Source organism: Myxocyprinus asiaticus, chromosome 25 (assembly GCF_019703515.2).
Source record: "Myxocyprinus asiaticus isolate MX2 ecotype Aquarium Trade chromosome 25, UBuf_Myxa_2, whole genome shotgun sequence".
In the NCBI taxonomy this organism is placed as follows: domain Eukaryota; kingdom Metazoa; phylum Chordata; class Actinopteri; order Cypriniformes; family Catostomidae; genus Myxocyprinus; species Myxocyprinus asiaticus.
The window spans coordinates 2,704,030-2,730,000 of record NC_059368.1 but is presented as its reverse complement, the minus strand read 5'-3'; the positions used below and the strand labels follow the sequence as shown (position 1 = coordinate 2,730,000).

Here is a 25,971-nt window from a genome sequence, read left to right as displayed (position 1 = left end):
CGAAATATAATGGACTGAATATTACCTGTTCAATAATAAGACGACATAAAAAAGGGAATATTTTGGATCTGCATTTTGGAAGGTGAATATTTATTAGACATTTTAAAGATAAAATATTTGTGTGAAATGTTTTTAATTGACCGTATGAAATTGCATCCCCAAAAAATGCAAGTAATGTTAATGCAATGCATTTATCGTTCAATAAATGCAATGAAGTGTGCTTTTTTGTTTCAAAGACATTTGTCATTAATATACACTATATTGCCAAAAGTATTCGCTCATCTGCCTTTATGAACTTAAGTGACATCCCATTCTTAATCCATAGGGTTTAATATGACGTCGGCCCACCCTTTGCAGCTATAACAGCTTCAACTCTTCTGGGAAGGCTTTCCACAAGGTTTAGGAGTGTGTTTATGGGAATTTTTGACCATTCTTCCAGAAGCGCATTTGTGAGGTCAGACACTGATGTTGGACGAGAAGGCCTGGCTCACAGTCTTCGCTCTAATTCATCCCAAAGGTGCTCTATCGGGTTGAGGTCAGGACTCTGTGCAGGCCAGTCAAGTTCTTCCACACCAAACTCGCTCATCCATGTCTTTATGGACCTTGCTTTGTGCACTGGTGCGCAGTCATGTTGGAACAGGAAGGGGCCATCCCCAAACTGTTCCCACAAAGTTGGGAGCATGGAATTGTCCAAAATCTCTTGGTATGCTGAAGCATTCAGAGTTCCTTTCACTGGAACTAAGGGGCCAAGCCCAGCTCCTGAAAAACAACCCCACACCATAATCCCCCCTCCACCAAACTTCACAGTTGGCACAATCCAGTCAGACAAGTACCGTTCTCCTGGCAACCGCCAAACCCAGACTCGTCCATCAGATTGCCAGATGGAGAAGCGTGATTCGTCACTCCAGAGAACACGTCTCCACTGCTCTAGAGTCCAGTGGCGGCGTGCTTTACACCACTGCATCCGACGCTTTGCATTGCACTTGGTGATGTATGGCTTGGATGCAGCTGCTCGGCCATGGAAACCCATTCCATGAAGCTCTCTACGCACTGTTCTTGAGCTAATCTGAAGGCCACATGAACTTTGGAGGTCTGTAGCGATTGACTCTGCAGAAAGTTGGCGACCTCTGCGCACTATGCGCCTCAGCATCCACTGACCCCGCTCTGTCATTTTACGTGGCCTACCACTTCGTGGCTGAGTTGCTGTCATTTCCAGTCGCTTCCACTTTGTTATAATACCACTGACAGTTGACTGGAATATTTAGTAGCGAGGAAATTTCACGACTGGACTTGTTGCACAGGTGGCATCCTATCACAGTACCACGCTGGAATTCACTGAGCTCCTGAGAGCGGCCCATTCTTTCACAAATGTTTGTAGAAGCAGTCTGCATGCCTAGGTGCTTCATTTTATACACCTGTGGCCATGGAAGTGATTGGAACACCTGAATTCAATTATTTGGATGGGTGAGCGAATACTTTTGGCAATATAGTGTACTTCCACAGATCGTCCGCTAGAGAGTAACCATAGAAACACCAAACTTCACAGAAGAGGAATTTGTATGTTACAAACTCAACAATCATTCTCAGCATGTACATTTCCGTTTAATAATTTCATCTTTGATGAAACAAACATCAAAATCTACCAGTGTCGATACAGTATGTTATGAACGTAAAAAAAAAATGCAATGGATAGAATTTCAATATCAATAAAAGATAGAAAAATATGAATAAAAACTATAGAACGTCACTTAAACTCTGCCTCATACAACAGCTGGTGAATTTTTAATTTCACCGCACTCTTCTTCGCATAAGGCAGCCTCCTCAGATACGGCAGAAGACTAAACAAGAACATTTCGTCCTCCAAGTCCTCCGTTCCCTCCATCTGCCACTTCCGCTTGCGTCCTGGTTCTTGTGATCCAGACGCGCTGTATTGCGACGATCCATCCAGCATCCCGTGATCCCCCTCAAAGTCTCGGTCGACAAACGAAGAGTTTCCGTCCACTGCCCTCTCCTCCTCCTTGTCTTCATCATCTCGGTCTTCCTCGGGCTCGTCTGTGGCCAGCGATCTGGACTGGATGAACGGCGTGAGGAAAGACATCTGCCAGCTGTACTTCCAGCTGCGGTGCGACGTTCCTGACACTCGCCTGCGCTGCTCTGCTCGTTTATCTTTGATGAACATGTCCCGTAAGCTCTTCCATCTCCTGCGACAGTCCTCTTCTGCCAGAGAAACGAAGACAGGCTGGTTAAGATATGAATGTTATGATCAGGCATATGTCTGATGCATAATGTTTCATAAATTTGTAATGCAATACTAAGGGTGCCGTAGCTTCATTATCAAATGGGACCAAGCTAAAACAAAAAATTTTTATTTAAATGCATTTCCAATAATATTACTCACAATAAAGACTATAATTACATTAATAATGAGTAGTTCATAATGTAAACATATATTTATTTATTAATTAACAGTGGAACAATAATGAAAACTTTTTTGCATGGAGGGAACAAGCAAATATATGGGGTGATTCTCTCGAAAACCACCAAGAAAATGTCCTGATCCTATTTTACTCCAAAATCAAAAGAAACAAATTAGAAATTATATTTTGCACATAGAGAACGGAAGCTATTTTTAGGGCCATTAAATGAATATTCCAGGATTAAAAGTTGGGCAAAATCTTCTGGCGATACATTACATTATACAGTATATTCAATTATATATTATTATATTATATTAAAGTATGCAACAGTAAAATATTTTTGTCCTAAATTCTTTACGTTCACATGTTATTTAAGGCTATCCGCTATTTAAACCCACGAGCCCTTATTTCACATGATGGAAGACGGTTTCTTTATTCTATCATCTTCACAGAAATAGAGCAGGCGTTTCCTCCTCTGTGTCACCGCATGTCATTAACACTGCGTGTATGAACCCACAACGATCAAGAACATTTGTCATTACACGAAAAATCGGAGCACTTTGAGTCCACTTATCACTTACAAAGCAGTCGTATTCGCTCACAATCAAAAGAGTGTATTTTGAAAGGCTGAGCGCTCGATCGTGTGCGAGAAAAACAACGTTGACAGAGCGTTCAGTGAAACGGTCGGAGTTCAAATGAATAAGACACACGAACGTGCCGTTCAATGCCTTTATTTATTCGTATAAAATCTGCTGTCAATTTGGACAGCAAAATGTGATTGTAATTTGACATGCACAATAATCAGATCAAATAATCGTGACAGGTCTACCATTTTATATAAAAATGTTCTGCCTCAGATAATGCAAGTAAACTCTGGTAAGGTTAAAATAACAGACATGCAACAAAACTGTAAAATAAAAACACACTTGAAATCAATAATTAGGCATGTCACGATTATTTCAGCAGCTGGATATGTCTTGGCTGCGTCAAGCTTTTCAAGCATTTGTTTCACTGCTGTAGAACTTGGAGAAATGCAATTGGATTTAGGGGTGGGAATCACAAGGTAACTGCTGAGACGATATAATATCTATATTTAGGTCACGATACAATATTATTGCGATTCTTTATCTTTGGTGTATTGTGATTCAAAACTATGATATAAAAAATCAAATCAAATCACATTTATTGTCACAGCCATACACACAAGTGCAATGGTGTGTGAAATTCTTGGGTGCAGTTCCGATCAACATAGCAGTCGTGACAGTGATGAGACATATACCAGTTTACAATAACATCAAATTAACACAACACAATTTAAACGTCTGATATACACATAATTACACACAACAATATACAAATAATAACATACACTGTACAGTATACAATACATACAATATAGATACACATTATTCAATAAATAAATAAATAAAAAGTATATATAGTAGTATATATAGAATGTACAGTAGGTTGTATTGTACTGTATTGACATTCAGGCTGTCGGTTGATAGTAAGTTGTTAAGAGAGAATATAATATAATAATAATATAATTGATGACAGTCCGGTGTGAGATATAAGAGTAAGAGTAATAAAGTGCAGTGCTGATGTATTTTGATCGTGGGAGATCAAGAGTTCAGAAGTCTGATTGCTTGGGGGAAGAAGCTGTCATGGAGTCGGCTGGTGCGGGTCCTGATGCTGCAATACCGCCTACCTGATGGTAGCAGTGAGAACAGCCCATGGCTCGGGTGGCTGGAGTCTCTGATGATCCTCCAAGCTTTTTTCACACACCGCCTTGTATATATTTCCTGGAGGGAGGGAAGCTCACCTCCGATGATGTGTCTGGCAGTTCGCACCACCCTTTGCAGTGCTTTGTGGTTGTGGGCGGTGCTATTGCCGTACCAGGCGGAGATGCAGCCAGTCAGGATGCTCTCTACAGTGCAGGTGTAGAACCGTGTGAGGATGTGGCGGTTCATTCCAAACTTCCTCAGCCGTCTCAGGAAGAAGAGGCGCTGATGAGCCTTCTTCACAACGACTTCAGTGTGGATGGACCATGTGAGTTCCTCAGTGATGTGGACACCCAGGAACTTGAAGCTGCTGACTCTCTCCACTGGTGCTCCATTGATGGTGATGGGACTGTGTTCTCTGTCTTTTCTTCTGAAGTCCACCACAAGCTCCTTTGTCTTACTGACGTTGAGGGAGAGGTTGTGCTCCTGACACCAGTGTGTCAGAGTGTGCACCTCCTCTCTGTAGGCTGTTTCATCATTGTCAGTGATCAGACCTACCACCGTCGTGTCATCAGCAAACTTCATGATGGCATTGGAGCTATGTGTTGCCACACAGTCATGTGTGTACAGGGAATACAGGAGTGGGCTGAGAACACAGCCCTGTGGGGCTCCAGTGTTGAGGGTTAGTGATGAGGAGATGTTGCTGCCCATTCTAACCACCTGGCGTCTGCTTGACGGGATGTCCAGGATCCAGCTGCACAGCGAGCTGTTTAAGCCCAGAGCCCGGAGTTTCTCATCTAGCTTAGAGGGCACTATGGTGTTGAATGCTGAGCTGTAGTCTACAAACAGCATTCTTACATAAGTGTTCTTTTTTCCAGCTGGGAGAGAGCAGTGTGTATCGTAGATGCAATGGCATCATCAGTGGAGCGGTTGTTGCGGTAAGCAAACTGCAGCGGGTCAAGAGAGAGAGGCAGCACAGAGCAGATGTAATCTCTGATTAGTCTCTCAAAGCATTTGCTGATGATGGGGGTCAGAGCAACAGGACGCCAGTCGCGATATTTCACTCAATGTTTCTACTAAAAGGTTAGCCTGTTTAATAAGATACTACATTATTTTTATTTTTTTGTCATAATACCTCAGTTAATGTTACTACTGTAAAATCATGATAAATTTTAGTAAGGGAGGGTGATTATGTGTAAAGCATGTCAACTGCACCTTCTAAGGGACTGCTGTTGAATTCCTAGATCAATTTGGCAAAGAGGAAAAAAATAATTCCCATCACCGCAATATTAATGTGGAAAAATGTGAATAATAATATTGATATGTGGCAAGGAGAAGGGCGGGGCTGGGCCGTGATGACGCATGCCTGGCCCCTAATCAGGCTAATCAAGCCGACGAGAGGGATAAAGATGGCAGGAGGCAGCAGGAGGCGGCAGTTTGGGAGAGAGAGCTACAGGCAGCTGCCCTGAATGTGTGATATATATCTTTTGCTTTAAGTTAATCATTAAATGATTATTTATATTGTCAAGCCGGTTCTCGCCTTCTCCTTTCCCTTTTACCAGGTTACATTGGTGCCAAAAACCCAGAAAGGTGGAGGGATGTACCGTAGTAGAGTCTTCGCCACTACCATCCACCCCAAAGGAGCAGCCGCAGCCATCCGCCGGGGGACTGAGGAGCCCGGCCACCAGAATGTGGAGGAACGTCCGCCGACCGTGAGTGTAGGAGGGGCTCCCTACCAACTGCCTGCAGCGGTCAGGCCGCTGCCGGGGCAGAGGAGACCCCTACCGGCTGCTAAAACGCAGCAGGGTCAAAGATAAGACCGCCGTCCACGAGCGGGGAGGGGCTCACTGCCGACCGCCTGGAGCAGGAGAACCGCCGCAGGGGCGGAGGAGACCCCTTCCATCCACCAAAACATGGCAGGGCATTCCGTCCACCAGGGCTGGAGGACTGCCTCCAATCAACCCAGGGAGGAGCAGCTGTCATCCACTAGAGGGTGGAGGAGTAAGCGAGGACCAGGCTACGGCGTATCAGAGAACCGGCGATTACGTTTTATTTTCTCTCTCCTCTCTCTCTCCTGCTGTCGCTCTGTGTTGGCCTTTCCCTCTCTTTTTTTGTTTTTCCCCTCCCCTTGTCTCCCTCCCAGGTCTGAGAAGGTGGGGAAAAGGGCACCCCCCCCCCCGAAAGGATGGGGTGGATATACATCATGCCGGGGGCTCCCCGGCCTGAAGCAAAGGAGGGAGGAGTGTGGCCCGGCCCCTAATCAGTCTAATCAAGCCCACGAGAGGGATAAAGGCGGCCGGAGGCGGCAGTTCAGCAGAGAAAGAGCTACAGGCAGCTGTCCTGTATGCCTTTTGCTTTAAGTTAATCATAAAATTATTATTTATATTGTCAAGCCTGTTCTTGCCTCCTCCTTTCCCTTTTACCATTACACGATATTTGGCATGCAAATATCGATACAATATCAAGAGGAAAAATATCACAATACTTTAACATATTGATATTTTTTTCCCATCTCTAATTGGATTACCTCAGATTCTCGGTTTTCATTTTCATATAACGCTTCAACTCATTTGATGGCAAGCACGCAAAACAGACGTGAAGCTGTATCTTTGCAACGCTTTGGCATATTGAAACAAAACATGGTATCTGTCATAGCCATCATGACTTGAGGGTACCTGCACAGTTTTGGCACAGCACCACCTAGTGGTCAAGAAATATGGAAAATAGCTTTTTTTAAAAACAAATTTTTACTCGTACTGTAACATCTCAATAGTTTGGCCTAAAATTATGAGACTGGCCTCTTTAGACTCCTTGGGGCATATGGAGTCGATGATACCCAATTTTATGTCAGCCATATTGAGCGTCTGCCATTATGAATTTTGTTGTAAAATGGTGTATTTTACAAACGCATTGGTGCATCCTTACGAAACTTGGTATGCATCATCGGCACCATGCCCTGAGGGTTCATACAAAGCTTGGGGCCAGCGTCACCTTGTTTTCTTGTATCATGCCAAGTATGGTGATACATAATTTGCCATGGTCTGCCATACTTCCTATTTTTAATGTAATTGAAAACATCCTTTATGAACTCCTCCTAGGCCGAACGTCTAATTTACTTGAAACTTATTTATCATCTAAAGGCACTCACAACAAACCGTTATTAAAGGCTTTTGAATAGACCAAAAGGTTCTCGAATAGCGCAGCAACAAAGTTGCTACAGATCTGAGGCTGTATCTTGACAACGCTTTGCTGTATTACCCTGAAACCTTTTTTGTGTCATTGTCACAACACCCTGACAGCACCATATACATTTAAGTAACAACGCCACCTACTGGTCAAAAGTTATTATGAACTGTATTGTAAAATTAGCAATTCTACTTTTTTAATACCGCTTTTTTAAAATCATAATACGAGATATCCAATTGTACTTCCTCACATGTTGGTCTGCTTGGCGCCACAATTGCTGCTTGCAGCTACATATAATTTTTTTGCTTTTATTTTTGTATTGATTTAGGGTTAAACGTGACCAGGAACTTTTCTTGACAGGTTACAAGAGAATTTTCCCTCTGATACTTCAGTTCTGTGACAAAAAATTTGCCATAACTGTATTTTATGTGATTCTTATGTGTATGACCAATAAATAATAATAATAATAAAAAACTCACTCAGTACTTTTTGTGTTTATTTTGTCTTGGACTTACACTGACATCTAGGGGCGTGGATGCAGCAACATTCAAATGTAATAGTTTTCAGTTTCAGATGCCATTGTAGAAAGTCACTATTCACAGTCAACAGCAGAGAATAATTTTATCCCTGAGTGAGTGTCCAAAAAACATTACGGTTACTAATAGTAAGCGCCTTGTATTCGGCTGGTCATGTGATCCTTATATGGCTGCCCCCATGAGGAGACCCGCTTCATGTAGAATAAAACTGCTTTTATAAGCTCACCTTTATGATTGGAGTCCTCATCTCATGCGAGTGATCATGATTTTATACATATGTTTCAAAATTATAATTAATTTCTTTATAATCGAAACTTTTAAAATGAGGGGAAAATTACTGAGTGCACCTTTAAGAAAATTAGGATTATGTAGGCCTAGGCAAAAATGTATGGACGGTCCAATAACAAGGACTTTCTTTGCATGGATCAAAAACAAATTGTTCAGTACTTTGGAAATCACAAACCCACTAAACTTTAGATGAAACCAAAATGTACTTGCTGTCCAGGTCTGAGTCACCAAACTGCAAAGTAAAGTTTGCGTGCACCCAGAGTGTCAGATCTACCCGATTAATCCGTCAAACATGAGGACGTAAACACAACATTCATGAGACGTGCATAAAAAATCTTAAAATCTGCATTCCAGTTAGCCTAACTCTGCAGCAAGCTAACAGCACATATAGATAACAGTTCAGTAAAATAATAATAATAATAATAAGTTCAGATATATCAACTCTTACCTGGTATGTCAACTTGTAAACTCACAGCTCTCCACGCTTTGGCTTTTCTCGCGGAGTCTTTATATGAATTTATTGTAGAATTGTACAACTCTGGATAATCGGACACAGCAGCTATTAACCTCTCCTCCATTGTTGTTAGCATTGGGTGGCAAACTTTACAATCTAATAACTCTTTCCTGTGAAACATGTAGGTTTATTCATCCAGGGGGCGCTTTGTGGCCGAGAGATCCGAATCCCCATTGAGCTGCATTCAAATCTCAAGACCATTTTTTGACTTGGATACAGTGGCGGAGCTAGGGGGTGACCACCATGGACCGAAGCCTGGCCACCCTACTCGCAATGCCTTTTTGGTCATTTTTCTTAGAGGTGAAACCGTCTCTGTACAACCACAACACACAGGAGACTTAACATGTGCGCACTAGAGATCGGATCATTTTACTGACTTGGATCTTTGAGTCTCGTTCAGCAAAATGAACGAATCTTTATTCAAGTCATTTCGTTCATTTGAGCAAAATTAAATTAAAATGTTCAATTATTAATAGCCAAATCCACCCCAACACGTCTACTTATGCAAACTTTGATTATAGTCCCAATGAGGACAAATTATGAGAAACAGAAAGATTAGTTCACCTCTGGAATCTTCTTATCCAATTCGTTCGTCCTTCTGTCACGTGACAAAAGAACAAACGACTCGGACAAAAAGAGTTGAAAGGTGAACTAATCATTTCTGTTTCCTGTACAGCGCCCATGCGGTTTTCTCGTAACAAACGAACGGAGATTGCGCAATGTGCATGTGTGGCCAACACAAAATGAATGAATCACTCTCTGAGACTACTCATTCTTCTGAGTCATATAATGAACGAATCATTCATGAACGACCCATCACTAGTGCACACACCAAGATCGCCGCACCTCTCTGTCCAGGGTGTCACTGTATCCACTCCCCTCTGTTTTTGTATCCACACACCTCCACTTTACAATATGAACAATTCTGTACCACCACAGACTGATCACTGGCCCCTGCCCGGCCACCCCTGTGAAAAACTCCTGGCTCCGCCCCTGACACAAGGTTGAAAATTTTTTTAAAAGTTCAAGATTCTCAACCAAATGTCAACAAATATATATATTGCAGTACTGATATGTATAGTATTCATCCTACAATTTTTTTTTTTTAATTTTAATGAAAAGAATGTAAAACAAATATAAAAAAATGCTACAATAAAAACCTGTTAAATATTAGATTTCTTTCCCCTCCTCTTTTCTCCCCAATTTGTAATGCCCAATTCCCAATGCGCTCTAAGTCCTCGTGGTGGCGTAGTGACTCGCCTCAATCCAGGTGGCGGAGGACGAACCTCGGGGTACGTTTACACGACAATGATGTACTAAAAACGGAAAAGTTTTTCCTTTGTGTTTTTTTTTTTTTCTCCCAATTTGGAATGCCCAATTCCCAATGTGCTTTTAAGTCCTCATGGTGGCGTAGTGATTCGCCTCAGTCCAGGTGGCGGAGGATGAATCCCAGTTGCCTCCACGTCTGAGATCGTCAACCCGCGCATCTTATCACGTGGCATGTTGAGCGCATTGCCACGAAGACATAGTGCGTGTGGAGGCTTCACGGCAACCATGCGCCCCACCGAGAACGAACCACATTATAGCGATCACGAGGAGGTTACCCCATGTGACTCTACCCTCCCTAGCAACCGGGCCAATTTGGTTGCTTAGGAGACCTGGCTGGAGTCACTCAGCACGCCCTGGGATTTGAACTAGTGAACTCCAGGTGTGGTAGCCAGCGTCTTTACCACTGATCTACCCAGGCCCCCTTTCCTTTGCGTTTTTGAAAAACGATCCCCATTCACATGGATCCGCGAAAACGACTAAAAACACTGTATTATGCATGCCAGGCCAGTAGTTGGCTATGTCACTTTGTAAAGGAACACTACGTGCCTGTGCACATAACAAATGCGTCTCCGCTGGTCGTAGTAGTGATGCAGTAAATCTACACTTTGTTGGAGAACTGTCAATAAACTCAAAATCTTGAGTAGCACAAACACAGTCCTGTAGTCCGCCATTGTAGTTTTGAATGTCTCGTGCGCATGCCTATAGACTGAACACGTAATACGCGTGCGCATGACGTTTGTATGTTTACACGGAGACGATAATGGCATTGTTTTCAAAAACTTGCACTTTGAAACCCGTTTTCAAAAGTTTGCGTTTTCAGGCCCCAAAACGCCTGCGTGTAAACGAACAGGCAAAATGCATAAAAAGTTTTCCGTTTTTAGTTGAAAATGTTGTTGTGTAAACGGCCCCTCAGTTGCCTCCACGTCTGAGACCGTCAATCCGCGCAGTTTATCACGTGGCTTGTTGAGCGCTTTACCGCGGAGACCTAGCGCATGGAGGTTTCACGCTATTCTCCGTGGCATCCACGCACAACTCACCACACGCCCCACCGAGAGCGAGAACCACATTATAGCGACCACGAGGAGGTTACCCCATGTGACTCTACCCACCCTAGCAACCGGGCCAATTTGGTTGCTTAGGAGACCTGGCTGGAATCACTCAGCACGCCCTGGATTCAAACTCACGACTCCAGGTGTGGTAGTCAGCGTCAATACTCGCTGAGATACCCAGACCCCAAAAATCTGATTATTAAAAAAACCTCTTCTATTAAATTTAAAAGGAAAATATATTTACTGTAAAATAATGTATAATTATGTTTTCTAGAAGTAACAATTTATATCTAACAAGACATTACATGTCCTTTCTCTGCAAAACATGATGAAATACAGTATGTTATAACAGTATTACACTTTAAAATAACAATATGTTAACATTAATGCAACTAACAAATAACAATATATTTCTATTACATTTGAAAAGGCAATACACCTACTTTTACTGTATCATATTATACAATTCTGTTTTTAGAAGTTAAAAATGAACTAACTTAGAATTCAGGTGGAAATGTATATCTAACAACACAATCCAAGCACATTCTATGCAAAAAAACCTTATAACAGTAACACTTTACAATAGGGTTACATTTATTAATCTTAGTAAATGCATTAGGTAGCATGAAATATCAATTAACAATATATCTTTTTAGAGTATTTATTAATGTTTGTTAATGTTAATAAAGATACAGTTGCTCATTGTTAACATTCATCGTCATGTTAACACAACTTTGATAAAAATGTTAATTAATAATGTGTATTAATTAGTCAAGTGTAACTGTTATGTGGAAAGGGGCATTCTCAGAAGTCCCTATGTTACCCATCGCACAAATTTGCTTATTTTTTTATTAATACAAATATGCTTTGATGAACCATAAGTCATATAGCCTTTGTACCAGCTGATATTATAATGGTTATAAGTACAGTTAAAGGTTCGAGCAGATTACTGTTGTATTTCAACATTATATAATTATATGATATACATGTAAAATAAGACTATACTATAAATGCCATGCTGTAATGTCTAAAAACTCGTTATTGTATTTTTACAGTAGTTTTGACAGCCACTGCAGCAAAATTCTTACTGTAAATTTAATAAAATATTTTTTACAATGTATACCAGGATAACAGTTGCAACTTTTTAATTTTTTAGTATAACTATTGAAAACCATCGAGATACTTTTCCAATTGCATACACAAAAAAAGCAACACAAACATAGTCGACTTTAATGGGATGAATCATTAAATGCATGTGACATTGTAATATACGATGAACACTATATCCACACAACTGCATAGGTTCAAAATATATATAACTACAAAAACAAAAAGGAAATCCTGGAGTGTCATCTAAACAGCTGAAGAAAGACTTTTTGTGTACGGAATTGTGTTAAATAAATATACAGCGAAATCATTTACCGTCTGACAGTTTTAGAACTGAAGTGGGTCACAACTGATCACACAATTCTCCATGTGTTTGTCCAAAATCTACAGGCTGTAGTGTAAAAGGGTTAAAGTAGAGGCCAAATATACCATTAACAAGCGTAAACCATTTCTACAATTCAAACATTCTGCATCATCATTGTGTACCATTTTATACCTGTGCTTAAATACTTGAAAGTGCAATTTCCTCACAATTTCATTATGTTTTGTTGCAGAATTTTTCCTAAGAATGAAGAGAGCAGCAATGAAATGATTTCAAACACAAAGATAGTTTGGACAGTTCAGTGTTCAGTTTTTGGGGATATATATAACAACCAAACAATCAAATAAAAGCAGTGCAAAAGATTGAAAATCAGTAGATGTATCAAGAAATGAGTTTCAAATGACACAATGTATCATGAAGTATTTACAGCACAGCCATCATAACAAACCTTACAGCATGTTTCAAATCAGACTCAAATAAAAATGACTCTAAATATATACATATATTGGACAAGTCCACTAAAAGCTGACATTTAGATGATAAGATAATAATCGTAGCCCAAACAACATGGCACATCACAATGCTGCTGGGGACGATACCTGGTGCCAAACTCGGACATGTTTAGTCTTGATAACCGGATCTGGGACTATTTTCACGTGCTACTCTGATCATATCAAATTTGATTGTTTAGCATTCCATTAAGAACGGAAAACAGCTGGTTATGTTAGTACTGTGACCCGAGATAAAGATGTGCTTGTCCTCTCTTTTCAAAAACAAATATTAATCCTTCAGCAGATGTGTTTTGTGTGTGCATTAAGCGAGTTATGGGTGATGATCTTTATATCTTCACAAGGGAGTGTAACAATCAAATTTACTGTTCTTTTGTATAACTGCTTTGTATCTCACAAAACCGTCAAAAAACATCCGGGTCACATTTCACCCCAAAAAATATTGTATATAATATATATTGTAAATTAATTTTTTTGTAGAATTACATTTTTTATTTTGAATATATATATATATTATATATATTATTTTTTTTTTTTTTTTTTTGCATATTTATTATGCATGAAGAAAATGAAGCCTGTTTTAAATCCAATAAGATTAATTTGAATTGTGACAATATTTTCCTAACAATTAATCATGTTTTAACCCCCACTTCTCATATTGTAATGTGAGAAAAAAACAAAACATATGATATATTATATAAAATGCAAAGTATATTTGTACAGCACAATTTTAAGTATCAACATGTTAATATTTATTGTGCTGAATTTAATGTATTTTTATAATAATATTTTTTTTCATAAACAATGTGGTCTTTTTAAAAAAAAAAAAAAAAAAAAACCATTGAGCCCAGAAAGGATGATTTTCATTACTGTTACAGTAATTCGAATGACCCCCCCCACCTCAAATTATGTTAATGAGAATGTGATTTTGTATTCAGATAATGAGAATTTATGGAGGGCTAAATTACTCCAGATTAAGTATTTAAATAAATCATTAAATACATGTGAAAATAAAATAAAATCACAAATGAGATTGCTAAAAATGATTAAATAGTTGTTGAGTGATGTGCCGTTAGCCGTAACAAGACAAGAAGCTTGTGCTCGCAAACTAATGCTAAAATGTGACATTGATTTATTTAGTAATTTAATGATTAATTTAATAATTGCATAGTTTTTAAAACTATTTTATTATGCATTTAATGATTTAAAGAGTTATGAAAATAATGTCACAATGCAAAATCTTCAATGCAACTTCTTGTTCTTTATTTAAAATATAATATCTTATTTTTCACTTTTGATTTTGGGGTGAAATATGGATATTTCTTTGCAAGATTCACTCTTAAGGACTTCAATTTTTGCATTTCTTGCAACAGTTTATTGGACCAACATTGCCATAGTGTCAATTTATTTGTACAACTTACTCACTAATATATGGAGAATAAAACCCAACTCACCTTTTAAATAATCTGTTTTACTCTACAAATCAAATAGTAATATTATTCTTATTATCCATTCATATTATACATCTTGGTTAATTGTCATAATCGATTAATTGTCCATCAGATAAGTGATTGGATTACTCAATCACAGACACCACTGTTATATCACTATGTTACATTGTTATGTATTTGTGGAGAGATTTCCACTAGATTAGAGTAATTGTGTTGGATTACTTTACAGGAAAAGAGAACAGAGTCTCATCTACATCTCCTGCACATGCTGGACATCTGTTGAAGTTTCTCCTGGTGTTTAGGAGAGCACACAGCCCGTGTCTTTCTGCGGCTTCAGATCGGGCTCCTTCACTGGTTTAATCTCTTCATCAGGCTTTGCTTTTGCCTGGAGAAGCAAAGAAATACAGTTGATACAGATGTCCATCTACTGTATCTATCAGATTATTACATATTGTAAACTCTCTGGTTTGTAGGAAGGAAACTGTTGGACCTTGTCATCTTTTGGACCTCTAGTGAGGTCAAAGGTCACGTAGACTTCAGGTGTGCACTGAGCGCTGAGAGCCGGGAGTTCAAATGGAGTTGGTTCAGCCAGACCATAACTGGCCTTCAACTCCAGCGCTGGAGCTTCAGCAGGAACCTTATGGAAGTAACTGACAACAAAACACCACAGAAAGAAAGAACAAGTGTTTTTTTTTTTTTTTTTGAATGGCAGGCCAGAATTGGGTCTTTTTTCAATTTTGGACAATTTTAATGTCCCAGGGGTCATGGCGTAGAATACGCGGGGAACGTTGGCAGGGGCGGCTGTGGGTCAGGTGGTAGAGCGGGTTGGCCACTAATCGCAGGGTTGGCGGTTCAATTCCCAGCCCACATGCCGAAGTGTCCTTGGGCAAGACACTAAACCCCAAGTTGCTCCCAATGGCAGGCTAGTGCCTTGCATGGCAGCTCTGCCATCATTGGTGTGAGTGTGTGTGTGAATGAGTCACAGTGTAAAACCGCTAAGGTTAAAAAAGCGCTACATAAGTGCAGACCATTTACGTGTCCACCTCCCTTTTAATAAAGTTTGTCCCTAGCACTTTTTCACCAGGGAAATCCGTTTTCGTTGTGTATTTCGTTCAGAAAATGTGTATGTGTAAATGCACATGTTCAAATTCAATGGTCTATCTCTTAAAGAGACGAGATAGCTGCGCAACCGCGCACATGAGCTCGTCATATGCCGTCGTTTCCATGGTGACCATGTCACTCACAGCCGAGCTGCAGGTCAGCCACAGGGTTAGGGCTAGATCATGAAATCAGTGTGGGAAAATACCCTCTGTTTATGGTTTTACTGTACTCAAAGAAATTAACTCTCAATATCGTCAGTTTTACTCAATCCTCCCATGTGCATATTACTCAAAAAAACTCAATGTAATCAAGGGAACTTGAGTTAATTCAACTTAAAAAGTGTCCTGTCAGCTTTACTTAATAAAACTGTGTTGGGACAACTTAAATATTTATGTTTGGTTAATTAAAACTGGGGAGATGATTTCTAGTTCCCAGCGCTTTTTGCATGGGACTCGACAGGGAGAGTAAATGTTAATATTAAGTGTTATTTCATGTTTCTTTGTGCAAAATGAATATAAAGGAAAGACTTGTTTAATGTTATGTTGTTTTGTTACGTTATGGAAATCACACTGTGGTGGGAATTTTCATGATGACAATAACTACGTTTCCATCCAAGGATTTTTTGCTAAAAAAGTTTTAGCGCATCAAAATAAAGCTGATGGAAACGCAAATTATCGCTAATATTTCACAAGCGTCGACATAATATTTTTCCGTTTAACTCTAGTGCATAAATTCAATGTCGATACTTCAAATGTCGCGATTATGGATTGATCTGAACAGCATATAGATCTGATGCGGCAAACGTGACACTTCCAGGAGTGCCAACACAAATATCTCGTATCATGCACCTGTCATCAATAAGTGCAAGGAGAACAAATGAATGGCCACTGTTTACGATTAATCATAGTAGCCATCCGTTTATTTATTAAAGTTGCTTTTACACACCATTCAAAATAATAGACGGCAGTCACGGAATTAGCCCACAATACAAAAAACATATAATTTCTGTGCACAATGATATTTTAAATTAAAAATAAATACACAATGCTTTTTTGGAACACTAACAGCCCAATTCTATAAAATGCTGGCAAAATTCCCTGTATTAAATTAAACAAATTACCAAATTAAAAAATATATATTTTTAGACCTATATATGCCTTTTCTTTACACAAACTTAAATTAGCCGTACCCTGTTCTGTAGACGAATAAAGTCGGCTGAATGATATTCTCAGAATGTTCTAGACTTTTTTAAGACTATAAACTATCAGAACTATTTGTCCAATGCTGAGTTCACTTTCAGAAAACGAGCTATTGAACATTTTAAAACGTTTAAAGATTTTAAATCTAACCCTCTTTACCTCAGATCGCATTTGCTGAGCTTCTTTAGAAATGTAAATTGCACTATGACGCTAAAATTAATTTTAGATGATAACCGAGTTTAATTGGTCGTTAAAAGTTGCTGGACAAATATGCGGGACATAATGCAGTTGTGATGGCGATGCTTTAGACTAGATGATTGTTCAAAATAGCCTATTGAATATCAGGAATGTATCATAAACACTGATATTACACCTCATCAATTTTTCTTTAATAGTTGTGCACACAGCATATACACATGGATGGATGGTCCTTATACTAAGACCGAAAGATTCTCCCACTGCTTGGTGCAGGTTGTCAGCTTGAACAGGGCCATGACGATTTGCTTTCAGGTCGGAACCGGTGGCAACCTGCGATAGGCGCAACATCAGGACCGATATTACAGTCCTATCAGAAGGGGAACTGCTCCCTTTTGATTGCAATTCCTCGTCTTCTTATTGCATTTATTTGTGAAATTAAAATGACAGTAAGCTGGCTAATTTCAATGAATTGTCTCAATACTCTCCCCATTTTACCAAAAATTCGGAGGAAAAAAATTAGGGACATCTGGGAGGCGAATTAGCGATAAACACACATTTCTGTATGGAAACAGCTTAAGGGCAGATTTCTTTTGCGATAAACCAAAACGTATGCGATAATGTGTTTTTTTTTTAGGCATGACGTCATCACGCACACCATTTTTATCGATAAAAGGCCATTTGAATGAAAACGGCAGAAGACGGCAAATGTCGCAAATTTTTTTTTTACGCATTTTTACTTTGTCGATAACAAAATAGCGTGAAAGGTGGATGGAAACTAGGCTAATGACATAAATCTCCTGTGATGCACGAACATCACTTTTGGACATTGTAAGTAGACAAATTATTTAAACTAGCGAGAGCATGAAAAATGTTTTGACGAGACTTTACAGTGCTAAAAGTGCCCAACGCTGAAGAAACAACACTAATTACAGTTTATGAAGCTCACAAGTTGCATCACAAGTGCTGATTTAATTTTGTGGTCATTTCTGAGGCTGTATTCATGTGGAAATGATTCAATTGAAAACCGGCCGTTAATATTGTGTTACCTTTGCAGCAGCATTTGATTTTTTTATTCAAGGTTGAAAGGGTCTCATGTGTCGTTTGTGTTATTTTGCACACATGTTTGTGTACTCACATGAAGCCGTTCTCTCTCTGGCATTTCTCCAGTGTGTTTTTGATGAGCGCTCCCAGTTTCAGAAAGAACAGCTGTTCGGAGGGTTTGGCCGTGCTGCCGGGACCCTTCATCTGACGGTATTCCTTACACAATGCTTCAGCACGTGAGTAACCTGTGCCAGGAACATTTATTACAAACACAATGAAGAGATTTCACACATCTAATTTACTCAGAAAGCTATTTTTCGGTCACATATAATTAATAAAAGCTAATAAAGTTGCACAATTTAACCATTTCTATTACAATAACTTTTCTTTCCTTAAGATTAATACTTAAGAAACATAATATATTTTAGAATTTTAAATATATCCACTAAAAATACCAATTAGAATAGTGACCGTCACTTTTTTTTAGCCGTCTTGCTTTTGGAAGTATTTTTCCCATTCATTTTTTTGGGGGGGGGATTTTTCCCCTTTTTCACCCAATTTGGAATGCCCAATTCCCAATGTGCTTTTAAGTCCTCGTGGTGGCATAGTGACTTGCCTCAATCCGGGTGGCGGAGGAAAAATCCCAGTTGCCTCCGCGTCTGAGACCGTCAACTCGCACATCTTATCACGTGGCTTGTTGAGCGCGTTGCCACGGAGACATAGCACGTGTGGAGGCTTCACGCCATCCACCGCGGCATCCTCAACTCACCACGCGCCCCACCAAGAACGAACCACATTATAGTGACCATGAGGAGTTTACCCCATGTGACTCTACCCTCCCTAGCAACCGGGCCAATTTGGTTGCTTAGGAGACCTGGCTGGAGTCACTCAGCACGCCCTGGGATTCGAACTAGCGAACTCCAGGGGTGGTAGCCAGCATATTTTACCATTTCCCATTCATTTTTTCCATAAAAGAGTTGTGCACCATGAACCAAACCAACCAGCTCCGAGGTGAATCACAACATTACAAACTTTATTTTGAAGCTAAAAAGTATTTGAAAATCAGACAAAAAGACTAAGATACTAGACCGTGTACTTAACGTCTTAAATGAGGGAATGGACTACAATCCCATGAAGCAATGAGAATGACAGAATCGAAGTAAAAACAATGGAAAAATATAAAACTATTGATTTAAAGTTGTTGATTATCAGTATAGATATAATATATTTTAAGTATATTGAAAAATAATCAGATAAATACAAATATATAAGTAGTTTTGGCGTGTAGAGAGAGCGATTCGATCACTGCAGAGCTCTTTTGGCGCACTTCGTTTGCCATGATTCTCTGATTGGTGGAGCTCTCTTGAGGATTATGGGTAGTGTAGTTTTTCACCAGGAATTCTGCTATTAAACATTTTTTTTTTTTTTATTATTATTATGTTGAATTAACATGGACTGATAACTTCAACAGAAGCATTTATCATCGATTATCAACCTCAGAGCTCACGGTAGGTCTGTCTTTAAAGGTTCATAAGTTATATTTAAAAATGAATGGGAGTTTTCCTTCTGGAACAAGACTGTTGTGCTCTATATATTGCTGATAAGTCTATTAGTGTTTGTTTGGGTCAAATTAAGTTAATACATTTCTCAGCCTCTTGCAGGGATCTGATGGCCTCTCCACACTTATCACCCACAAGAAGAGTCTGTCCGTGATAGCAGTGTGCCTGTAAATAACATAAACAAGTACAGCATTCGGAAAGTTACAATTAATTTTTAATACATCACTGGAGCTGGTCATTTGAAATGATCTAACACCATGGTGTTTGTTAATGATATAATGTATGAGTCAAATGTGCAATCACAACAAACACACGAGTGTGTTGTGTACAGAATGACTCACATAAGCCATATAGAAGTGCTGCTTGAGCTGCAGGTATTTCTTCCATTTACTGCTACATTCAGGATCCAATGTGTTTAGAGTGTGATCTGAGAAAATAAAATAAAATTACCTTGGCATAAATTAAAAAAAACACAGCTGCTGATGGAGTGAGAGTAAACTGGCATCTTTCTCTGTTCTGACTGTCGTAATCCAGCGCAGTCTATTTTTTTTCCTCTTTTATAAAGTTGTGTAAATGTATAGTAACAGTGGATTTTTTCGTTTGCTGTTAGAGCAAGTAGGAATGCAAATGTAATATTTTCTATGGTCTTCCATTGAAAGGCTGACCGATAGTGGATTTTGCCAAAATCGATAACTAAGGTGGTGGAAAAGGCAGATAACCGATTGATCGGCCAATCGATATTTATAGAATGTAAAAAAAAATATTAGTTTTTCCTTACTATGCAGACACAGAGAGAGCCTGAAACCAGTAGCAACAGTAGTGTCTTAACTCACCGGCCTTCTGGTAGAAGTTTGCCGTCTCATACGCCAGTGCTGCGATGAGGGAGGCGTTGTGCTTCAGTTCAATGGCCCTGGCAATGGTCACTAAACAAAGAGACACGTGGACCCAAATTTCGCACATATAAGCACTATGTCGCACATATAAGCACTGAGTACTGTCAGTTGAAACAGGGATTATTTACCCTCCTGTGCCTCTGCTTGACTCTGAACAATGTACGCATCAATGACTCGGGGCTCCAGGTCTCGACCCTTCTCTGCTGGAGTGATTAGACGAGGGATATGAGTCTCCTGAGAGGAAACACAACACAGGATTTAAAAATAATACCCAACCTTTACACAAGTCACAGGTCATAAACACTTTTCTGTTGCAAATCCATTTGCATTACCATCTTTGTAATTAATAAAACCAAGCGACCGCCCACTTCCATAACACACTGTGATTGACGCAATCGAGTCGGCCTCCCTACAGTCGCATATAACTTATATATTAGTATATACATTAATATTTTGCATCACTTTAAATATATTGCTTCTACACTTGAATTCAACAATAGTTTTTTTCCCATCGTTTTTAATTTGTCATTTGTAATGCTTCACGGGGTTCATTCCCTCATTAAAGACGTTAATTCCAAAACTTTGAAGCTCAAAAAAGCACATAAAGGCAGCATACAAGTAATCCATAAGACTCCATTGGTTTAATCCATGTCTTCAGAAGTGATTTGGTAGTTGTGGGTGGGAAACAGATCAATATTTATGTCCTTTTTTACTATAAATCTCCACTTTCAAACAGCCGCCCTAGGAGTTCTTCCTCTTTTGTTTTCGGCGATTTGCATTCATCGTGCATATCGCCACTTACTGGACAGAGAGGAGAATTAATAGTAAAAAGGGACTTCAAATGTATCTGTTTCTCACCCACACATATTATATCACTTCTAAAATCATTGATTTAACTACTAGAGTCGTACAGATTACTTTTATGCTGCCTTTATGTGATTTTTGAAGCTTCAACGTTTTAGCCACTATTCACTTGCATTGTGTGAACCTACAGAGCTGAGATATTCTTCTGAAAATCTTCATTTGTGTTCAGCAGAAGAAAGAAAGTCATACACATCTGGGATATCATGAGGGTGAATAAATGATGAGAGAATTTTCATTTTTGGGTGAACTATCCCTTTAGGTACAGTCTTGTACTTTTATCTTTTTGTCTGATTTTCAAATACTTTTTTGCTTCAAAGTCTGTAACATTTACTAATGCATTTATTTATTAAACATCAGTGTCTCTGAGTAAATCTCATAAAAAACATGTCAAGGTAATATCAAAGAGAGAGAGAGAGACAAAGAAAGAAATTATATTTTGCATATAGAAAATGAAGCCTATATTCAGACCATTACGATTATTTTCATGTCTAATTTCCCTCTATATTCTCTGTACCGTAATGTGTCCGGATGTTTTATGAGTTATTTTGAAATTCTCTGTTGTTCTCTCTCTGTATTTTATTTTTTTAATCCCCTTTTCTCCCAATTTGGAATGCCCAATTCCCACTACTTAGTAGGTCCTCGTGGTGGCGCGGTTACTCACCTCAATCCGGGTGGCGGAGGACAAGTCTCAGTTGCCTCCACTTCTGAGACCGCCAATCCGCGCATCTTATCACGTGACTTGTTGTGCATGACACCGCGGAGACTCACAGCATGTGGAGGCTCATGCAACTCTCCACGATCCACGCACAACGGAGACTCCACGACTTACCACACGCCCCATTGAGAGCGAGAACCACTAATCACGACCACGAGGAGGTTAACCCATGTGACTCTACCCTCCCTAGCAACCGGGCCAATTTGGTTGCTTAGGAGACCTGGCTGGAGTCACTCAGCACACCCTGGATTCGAACTTGCGACTCCAGGGGTGGTAGTCAGCGGTTCTCTCTCTGTATTAAAAATGCAACAACCATGTGTTACTGTGGTTTCAGGAACTCCACAGTAAAATCACCGTAATTCTTGGCCTCTAGTGAACTATTACTTTAATTAACAACCTGCGGCTCTTTCATAAGAGAAAGTAATAAAGCACAATTTACCTTAAGAGTCTTAAATATACCAGCAGCGATTTTCAAACTCTTGTGAACATCTTTGGCCTCGTCCTCTGTGATGCTACAATAAAGATGCAAAGCTTGAGAAATGACTTTGATGAACTATTAAATGATTTAATTTAAAGCTAAATGCTCAAGTATGCAGTACACAAATAAAACTCACTTCTCCTTTCCGGCCCGTCTTGATGCAAACTTGGTGTACCAGATGGCCACATTAAACGCCATTGACACCAACTCAAAAACTGCATCCTGCTGAGCACTGAAAACAGAGAAAATGACATGAATAGGGTATTTAAGAAATAACTGTATATTTGTAAAATCCTGAAAGATTACACTTATTACCTTGCAATGTTTCCCTGTAAAGTGTCAGTCCATTTGAAGTTCTGGATGAAGCGAAGCTTGTTTTCTTGCGTGGTTCCATCCAGCGGCAAAATAAAACCTACGCATATTCAGGAAATAGAAAGCAGCAAAAATAAACAATGCAAATGAGCAAATGGCATCATCAGCAAAATGGAAATATGTGACCAGAAATTCAAGGAAGGAAACAACGCAGTTCACTGACCCTGTAAGAGAGCGAAATATTCATCACTGGCTTTCTTCATGATCTCTGGAGTGCACGTGGTGTCTGTGAACATGTCCAGCAGCCTGGCCCGTGTCGTCCTCAGGTCACTGAAACAGATTTAACATGTCTCTGACAAAATGACGATATGCATTGATTTATCAGCAACTTATACTGTAGCCTGGTCTCACTTGCACATCTTATTGGCAGCAGGGCTGGATGCCACTCCATACAGGTTGAAGGACACGGGCGCCGTTGCTTTCAGAGGGTTTCGGTGGAACCAGTGAGTCATGGTGACGAAGCCTAGTTGAGAAGACACAGATATGGGTTAATAACCAATTTATTAACCAATTTAAGCTCTTGGGCAAGTAATGTTGCTGAAGACTACCACTCTTTTTCCATCTGTGAATATTTTAAGTGACTACAGGTGTTTTGCAAACAAAGCAGACAACTTTTAGTGACCGGTGAATGAAACCCCATATTATCTCAATTTGTGCATATGTTTCTATAGGAATAAATAGACATATGCTCCCACCAGACACTAAAGTTGCTGTAATCATGTTTACATTGATAAAGATGATTGGTTAATACAAGTTATGGGGGAAATAATCCTAAGTGAAGTAAATGACTAAGCAAATTATCACTGTGGATTTCTGATGTACAGAAAAATAAAGTATGAAACGTTAATTTACACATCAGTTCAATGGTACAAGTGCTGTCTGAATGATCAATGTGTCCTTTGATAAGGCAGCTACATATATATATATATCATCTAGGCCTTGTTTATCATCAGCTTTATATGATTTGGACACACATATCTACTCAAAATTAGTTCAAAATCATCTATAATATCGCTTCATAGTCTTACAAAAGAGAATACATCGATATTTGAGTTTAATTTGGTTCATAAATTGTATAAACACTGAGAAAAACAAAGACTCTTGACTGAACAGCAGACAATGAGGATTAAACACAGCAGCTACAGAACTAATTGGGACAAAGGAGAGTTATATAGCTTGAATAAATCGAAATAGATATGTATTTATACCAGAAATGTATCGACTGTGAGGTGTTCGTTGTTGTTTTTTAATCGGCGAGACTCCACAGATGTAGATCAGGAAACGCCAAAACAATGAACGCTCTTCCTGTATGACGTATCTCGAGTGACGTAATAGACACGCCCATTACGCCCGTTACATGAGTTTCTACCTTTGTGACTTGAAAATGCATTAAAGTCCTTTTTATATGCAAATATAAACAGCTTAAAGAAATTGTATGTTTTATATATATATATATATATATAAAACACTATATATAAAACTATATACATATATAAAACATACAATTTCTTTTGTTCTTTTTAATTTTGAACAAATACCGAACCGTACCGAAACCGTGACCCTTAAACCAAGAACAGTGAGCACTGCATTAAATAAATACAGCAAAAGGGAAACGTCCAAAGTATCAGAAAAATATACATATGCAACTTATTACAAATGTAAATAAAAGAATAAATACTGAATAAAAATATTAAATAAATAAATTAAAAAAAATAATTATAGAAGTCTGAAAGAATAACAACGTCATAATACCTTAGAAATGTGTTATTCTTGTCATTATTTATGAGTTTAAGATATTGTATACCCTTTGTGCGTCAATTTAAAAAAGTTACTCAGAGGTTCTTAGAGGACAAAAATGTCCGCATAAAAATACTGCCATAATAATATTATATATTAATATTATTTTCCAATTTCAATGAGTTAATTTTTTTAACCAACATCAGTCCTGATCATAACTACCAAATATTCATTCATTTTCAGGATTTTAACCCTTTAAATGCCAGTTTGTTTATATAATGCCACTGTTGTTTTTACACACACACACACACACACACACACACACACACACACACACACACACACACACACACAATTTCTCAATACACACATACAAAACACACTCTGACATCCATAACAACACACACACACAATTTTAGCTGCATCATTTATTCAGTTGTCCTGCAGTGCTCTATAATACAGCAAACAGAGAACAGGGGAAAAGCATGTATTTGCTCCATAGGCTAAACATGAGAAAAATGGCGCCATCTGGTGGAAGATATTAAAAATGTAAATTTTGAAGCCAGGGCTCCGGAATGAAAGCATAATATTATAGAATTCATGATTTTATGCTTTAATGGCACTGAGATAAAATATTGCAGTTTTAATGGGTTTCAATGGGGACATTTTTGTCCTGAAGGTCCTGAGTGTAACTATTTTGTGTACACAGTGTATTATAGATGTATTATAGGAACTGAGGTTGAAATATCAAAATTCCCCCCAAAATACACACCTTTGGCAAGATTTATGCCGTTGGCATTAACACAGCTGAAATGACTGAAAAAAAAAAAAAAAGTCCCGAAGGTCGCACAAGGGTTAAAATGATATTATAGTACTTCAAATAATTCCATTGAATTACCATGGTACATATATAAAAAGCATAGTCAGACCATGGTACTTTTGGTACTTTTTGTTAGTGATTTTCCAGCTTATTGTCTTCCTTCAACTGCAAAACAAAAATAAAATAAAATAAAAATAAATCATTACCAGAGAGCTTCATAAATTACATGTTTATGGTCTTTCAAATATAACAATGACAACACACTGTGCTATCAATTGTTGTATTTTTATTAAGATTTATTTTAGTTTATTTTTAGTTTATACATTTATAAAGATTTATTTTAATTTATTTATTATTCACCCTGCTAGAAACAAACAAACAAACAAACAAACAATTAAAACCAGCCTAAGCTAGTTGGCTGGTCTTGGCTGGTTTTAAATGGTCACCCAGCCTGGCCAAGCTGGTGCTCACCTGGTTAAAGGAATATTCCAGGTTCATAATAAGTTATGCTCAAACGACAGCATTTGTGGCATAATGTTGATTACCACAATAAGTCATTTAGACT

The 25,971-nt window shown here is 38.8% G+C and overlaps 2 protein-coding genes across 2 annotated transcripts; both read right to left on the bottom strand.

Annotated features, from left to right (window-relative positions):
• Positions 1-470: 470 nt before the first annotated feature.
• On the bottom strand, positions 471-8,798 carry LOC127416349 (uncharacterized). The gene is made up of 2 exons (XM_051655662.1): positions 8,597-8,798; positions 471-2,217 (listed from the first exon to the last, which is right to left on the bottom strand). Exons 1-2 carry the CDS (start codon positions 8,781-8,783, stop codon positions 1,745-1,747), a joined length of 660 nt encoding a protein of 219 aa, XP_051511622.1. The 5' UTR covers positions 8,784-8,798; the 3' UTR covers positions 471-1,744.
• Positions 8,799-13,798: 5,000 nt separating this feature from the next.
• On the bottom strand, positions 13,799-24,161 carry LOC127416330 (BRO1 domain-containing protein BROX). The gene is made up of 13 exons (XM_051655633.1): positions 24,058-24,161; positions 23,201-23,312; positions 23,013-23,119; positions 22,793-22,889; positions 22,614-22,709; positions 22,439-22,511; positions 20,549-20,654; positions 20,361-20,450; positions 19,869-19,954; positions 19,611-19,692; positions 18,063-18,213; positions 14,920-15,079; positions 13,799-14,814 (listed from the first exon to the last, which is right to left on the bottom strand). The coding sequence occupies exons 2-13, from the start codon at positions 23,299-23,301 to the stop codon at positions 14,728-14,730; spliced, it is 1,236 nt and encodes a 411-aa protein (XP_051511593.1). The 5' UTR covers positions 23,302-23,312; positions 24,058-24,161; the 3' UTR covers positions 13,799-14,727.
• Positions 24,162-25,971: the final 1,810 nt, after the last annotated feature.

Excerpts from the sequence above, each read along its gene's own strand:
- LOC127416349 (XM_051655662.1), bottom strand. The coding sequence starts at position 8,783 with ATGTTTCACAGGAAAGAGTTATTAGATTGTAAAGTTTGCCACCCAATG. Across the intron at positions 2,218-8,596 it reads TTTACAAGTTGACATACCAG|AAGAGGACTGTCGCAGGAGA; the intron begins GTAAGAGTTGAT and ends TTTCTCTGGCAG.
- LOC127416330 (XM_051655633.1), bottom strand. The coding sequence starts at position 23,301 with ATGACTCACTGGTTCCACCGAAACCCTCTGAAAGCAACGGCGCCCGTG. Across the intron at positions 23,120-23,200 it reads GCTGCCAATAAGATGTGCAA|TGACCTGAGGACGACACGGG; the intron begins GTGAGACCAGGC and ends AATCTGTTTCAG. Across the intron at positions 14,815-14,919 it reads GAGGTCCAAAAGATGACAAG|GCAAAAGCAAAGCCTGATGA; the intron begins GTCCAACAGTTT and ends TTGCTTCTCCAG.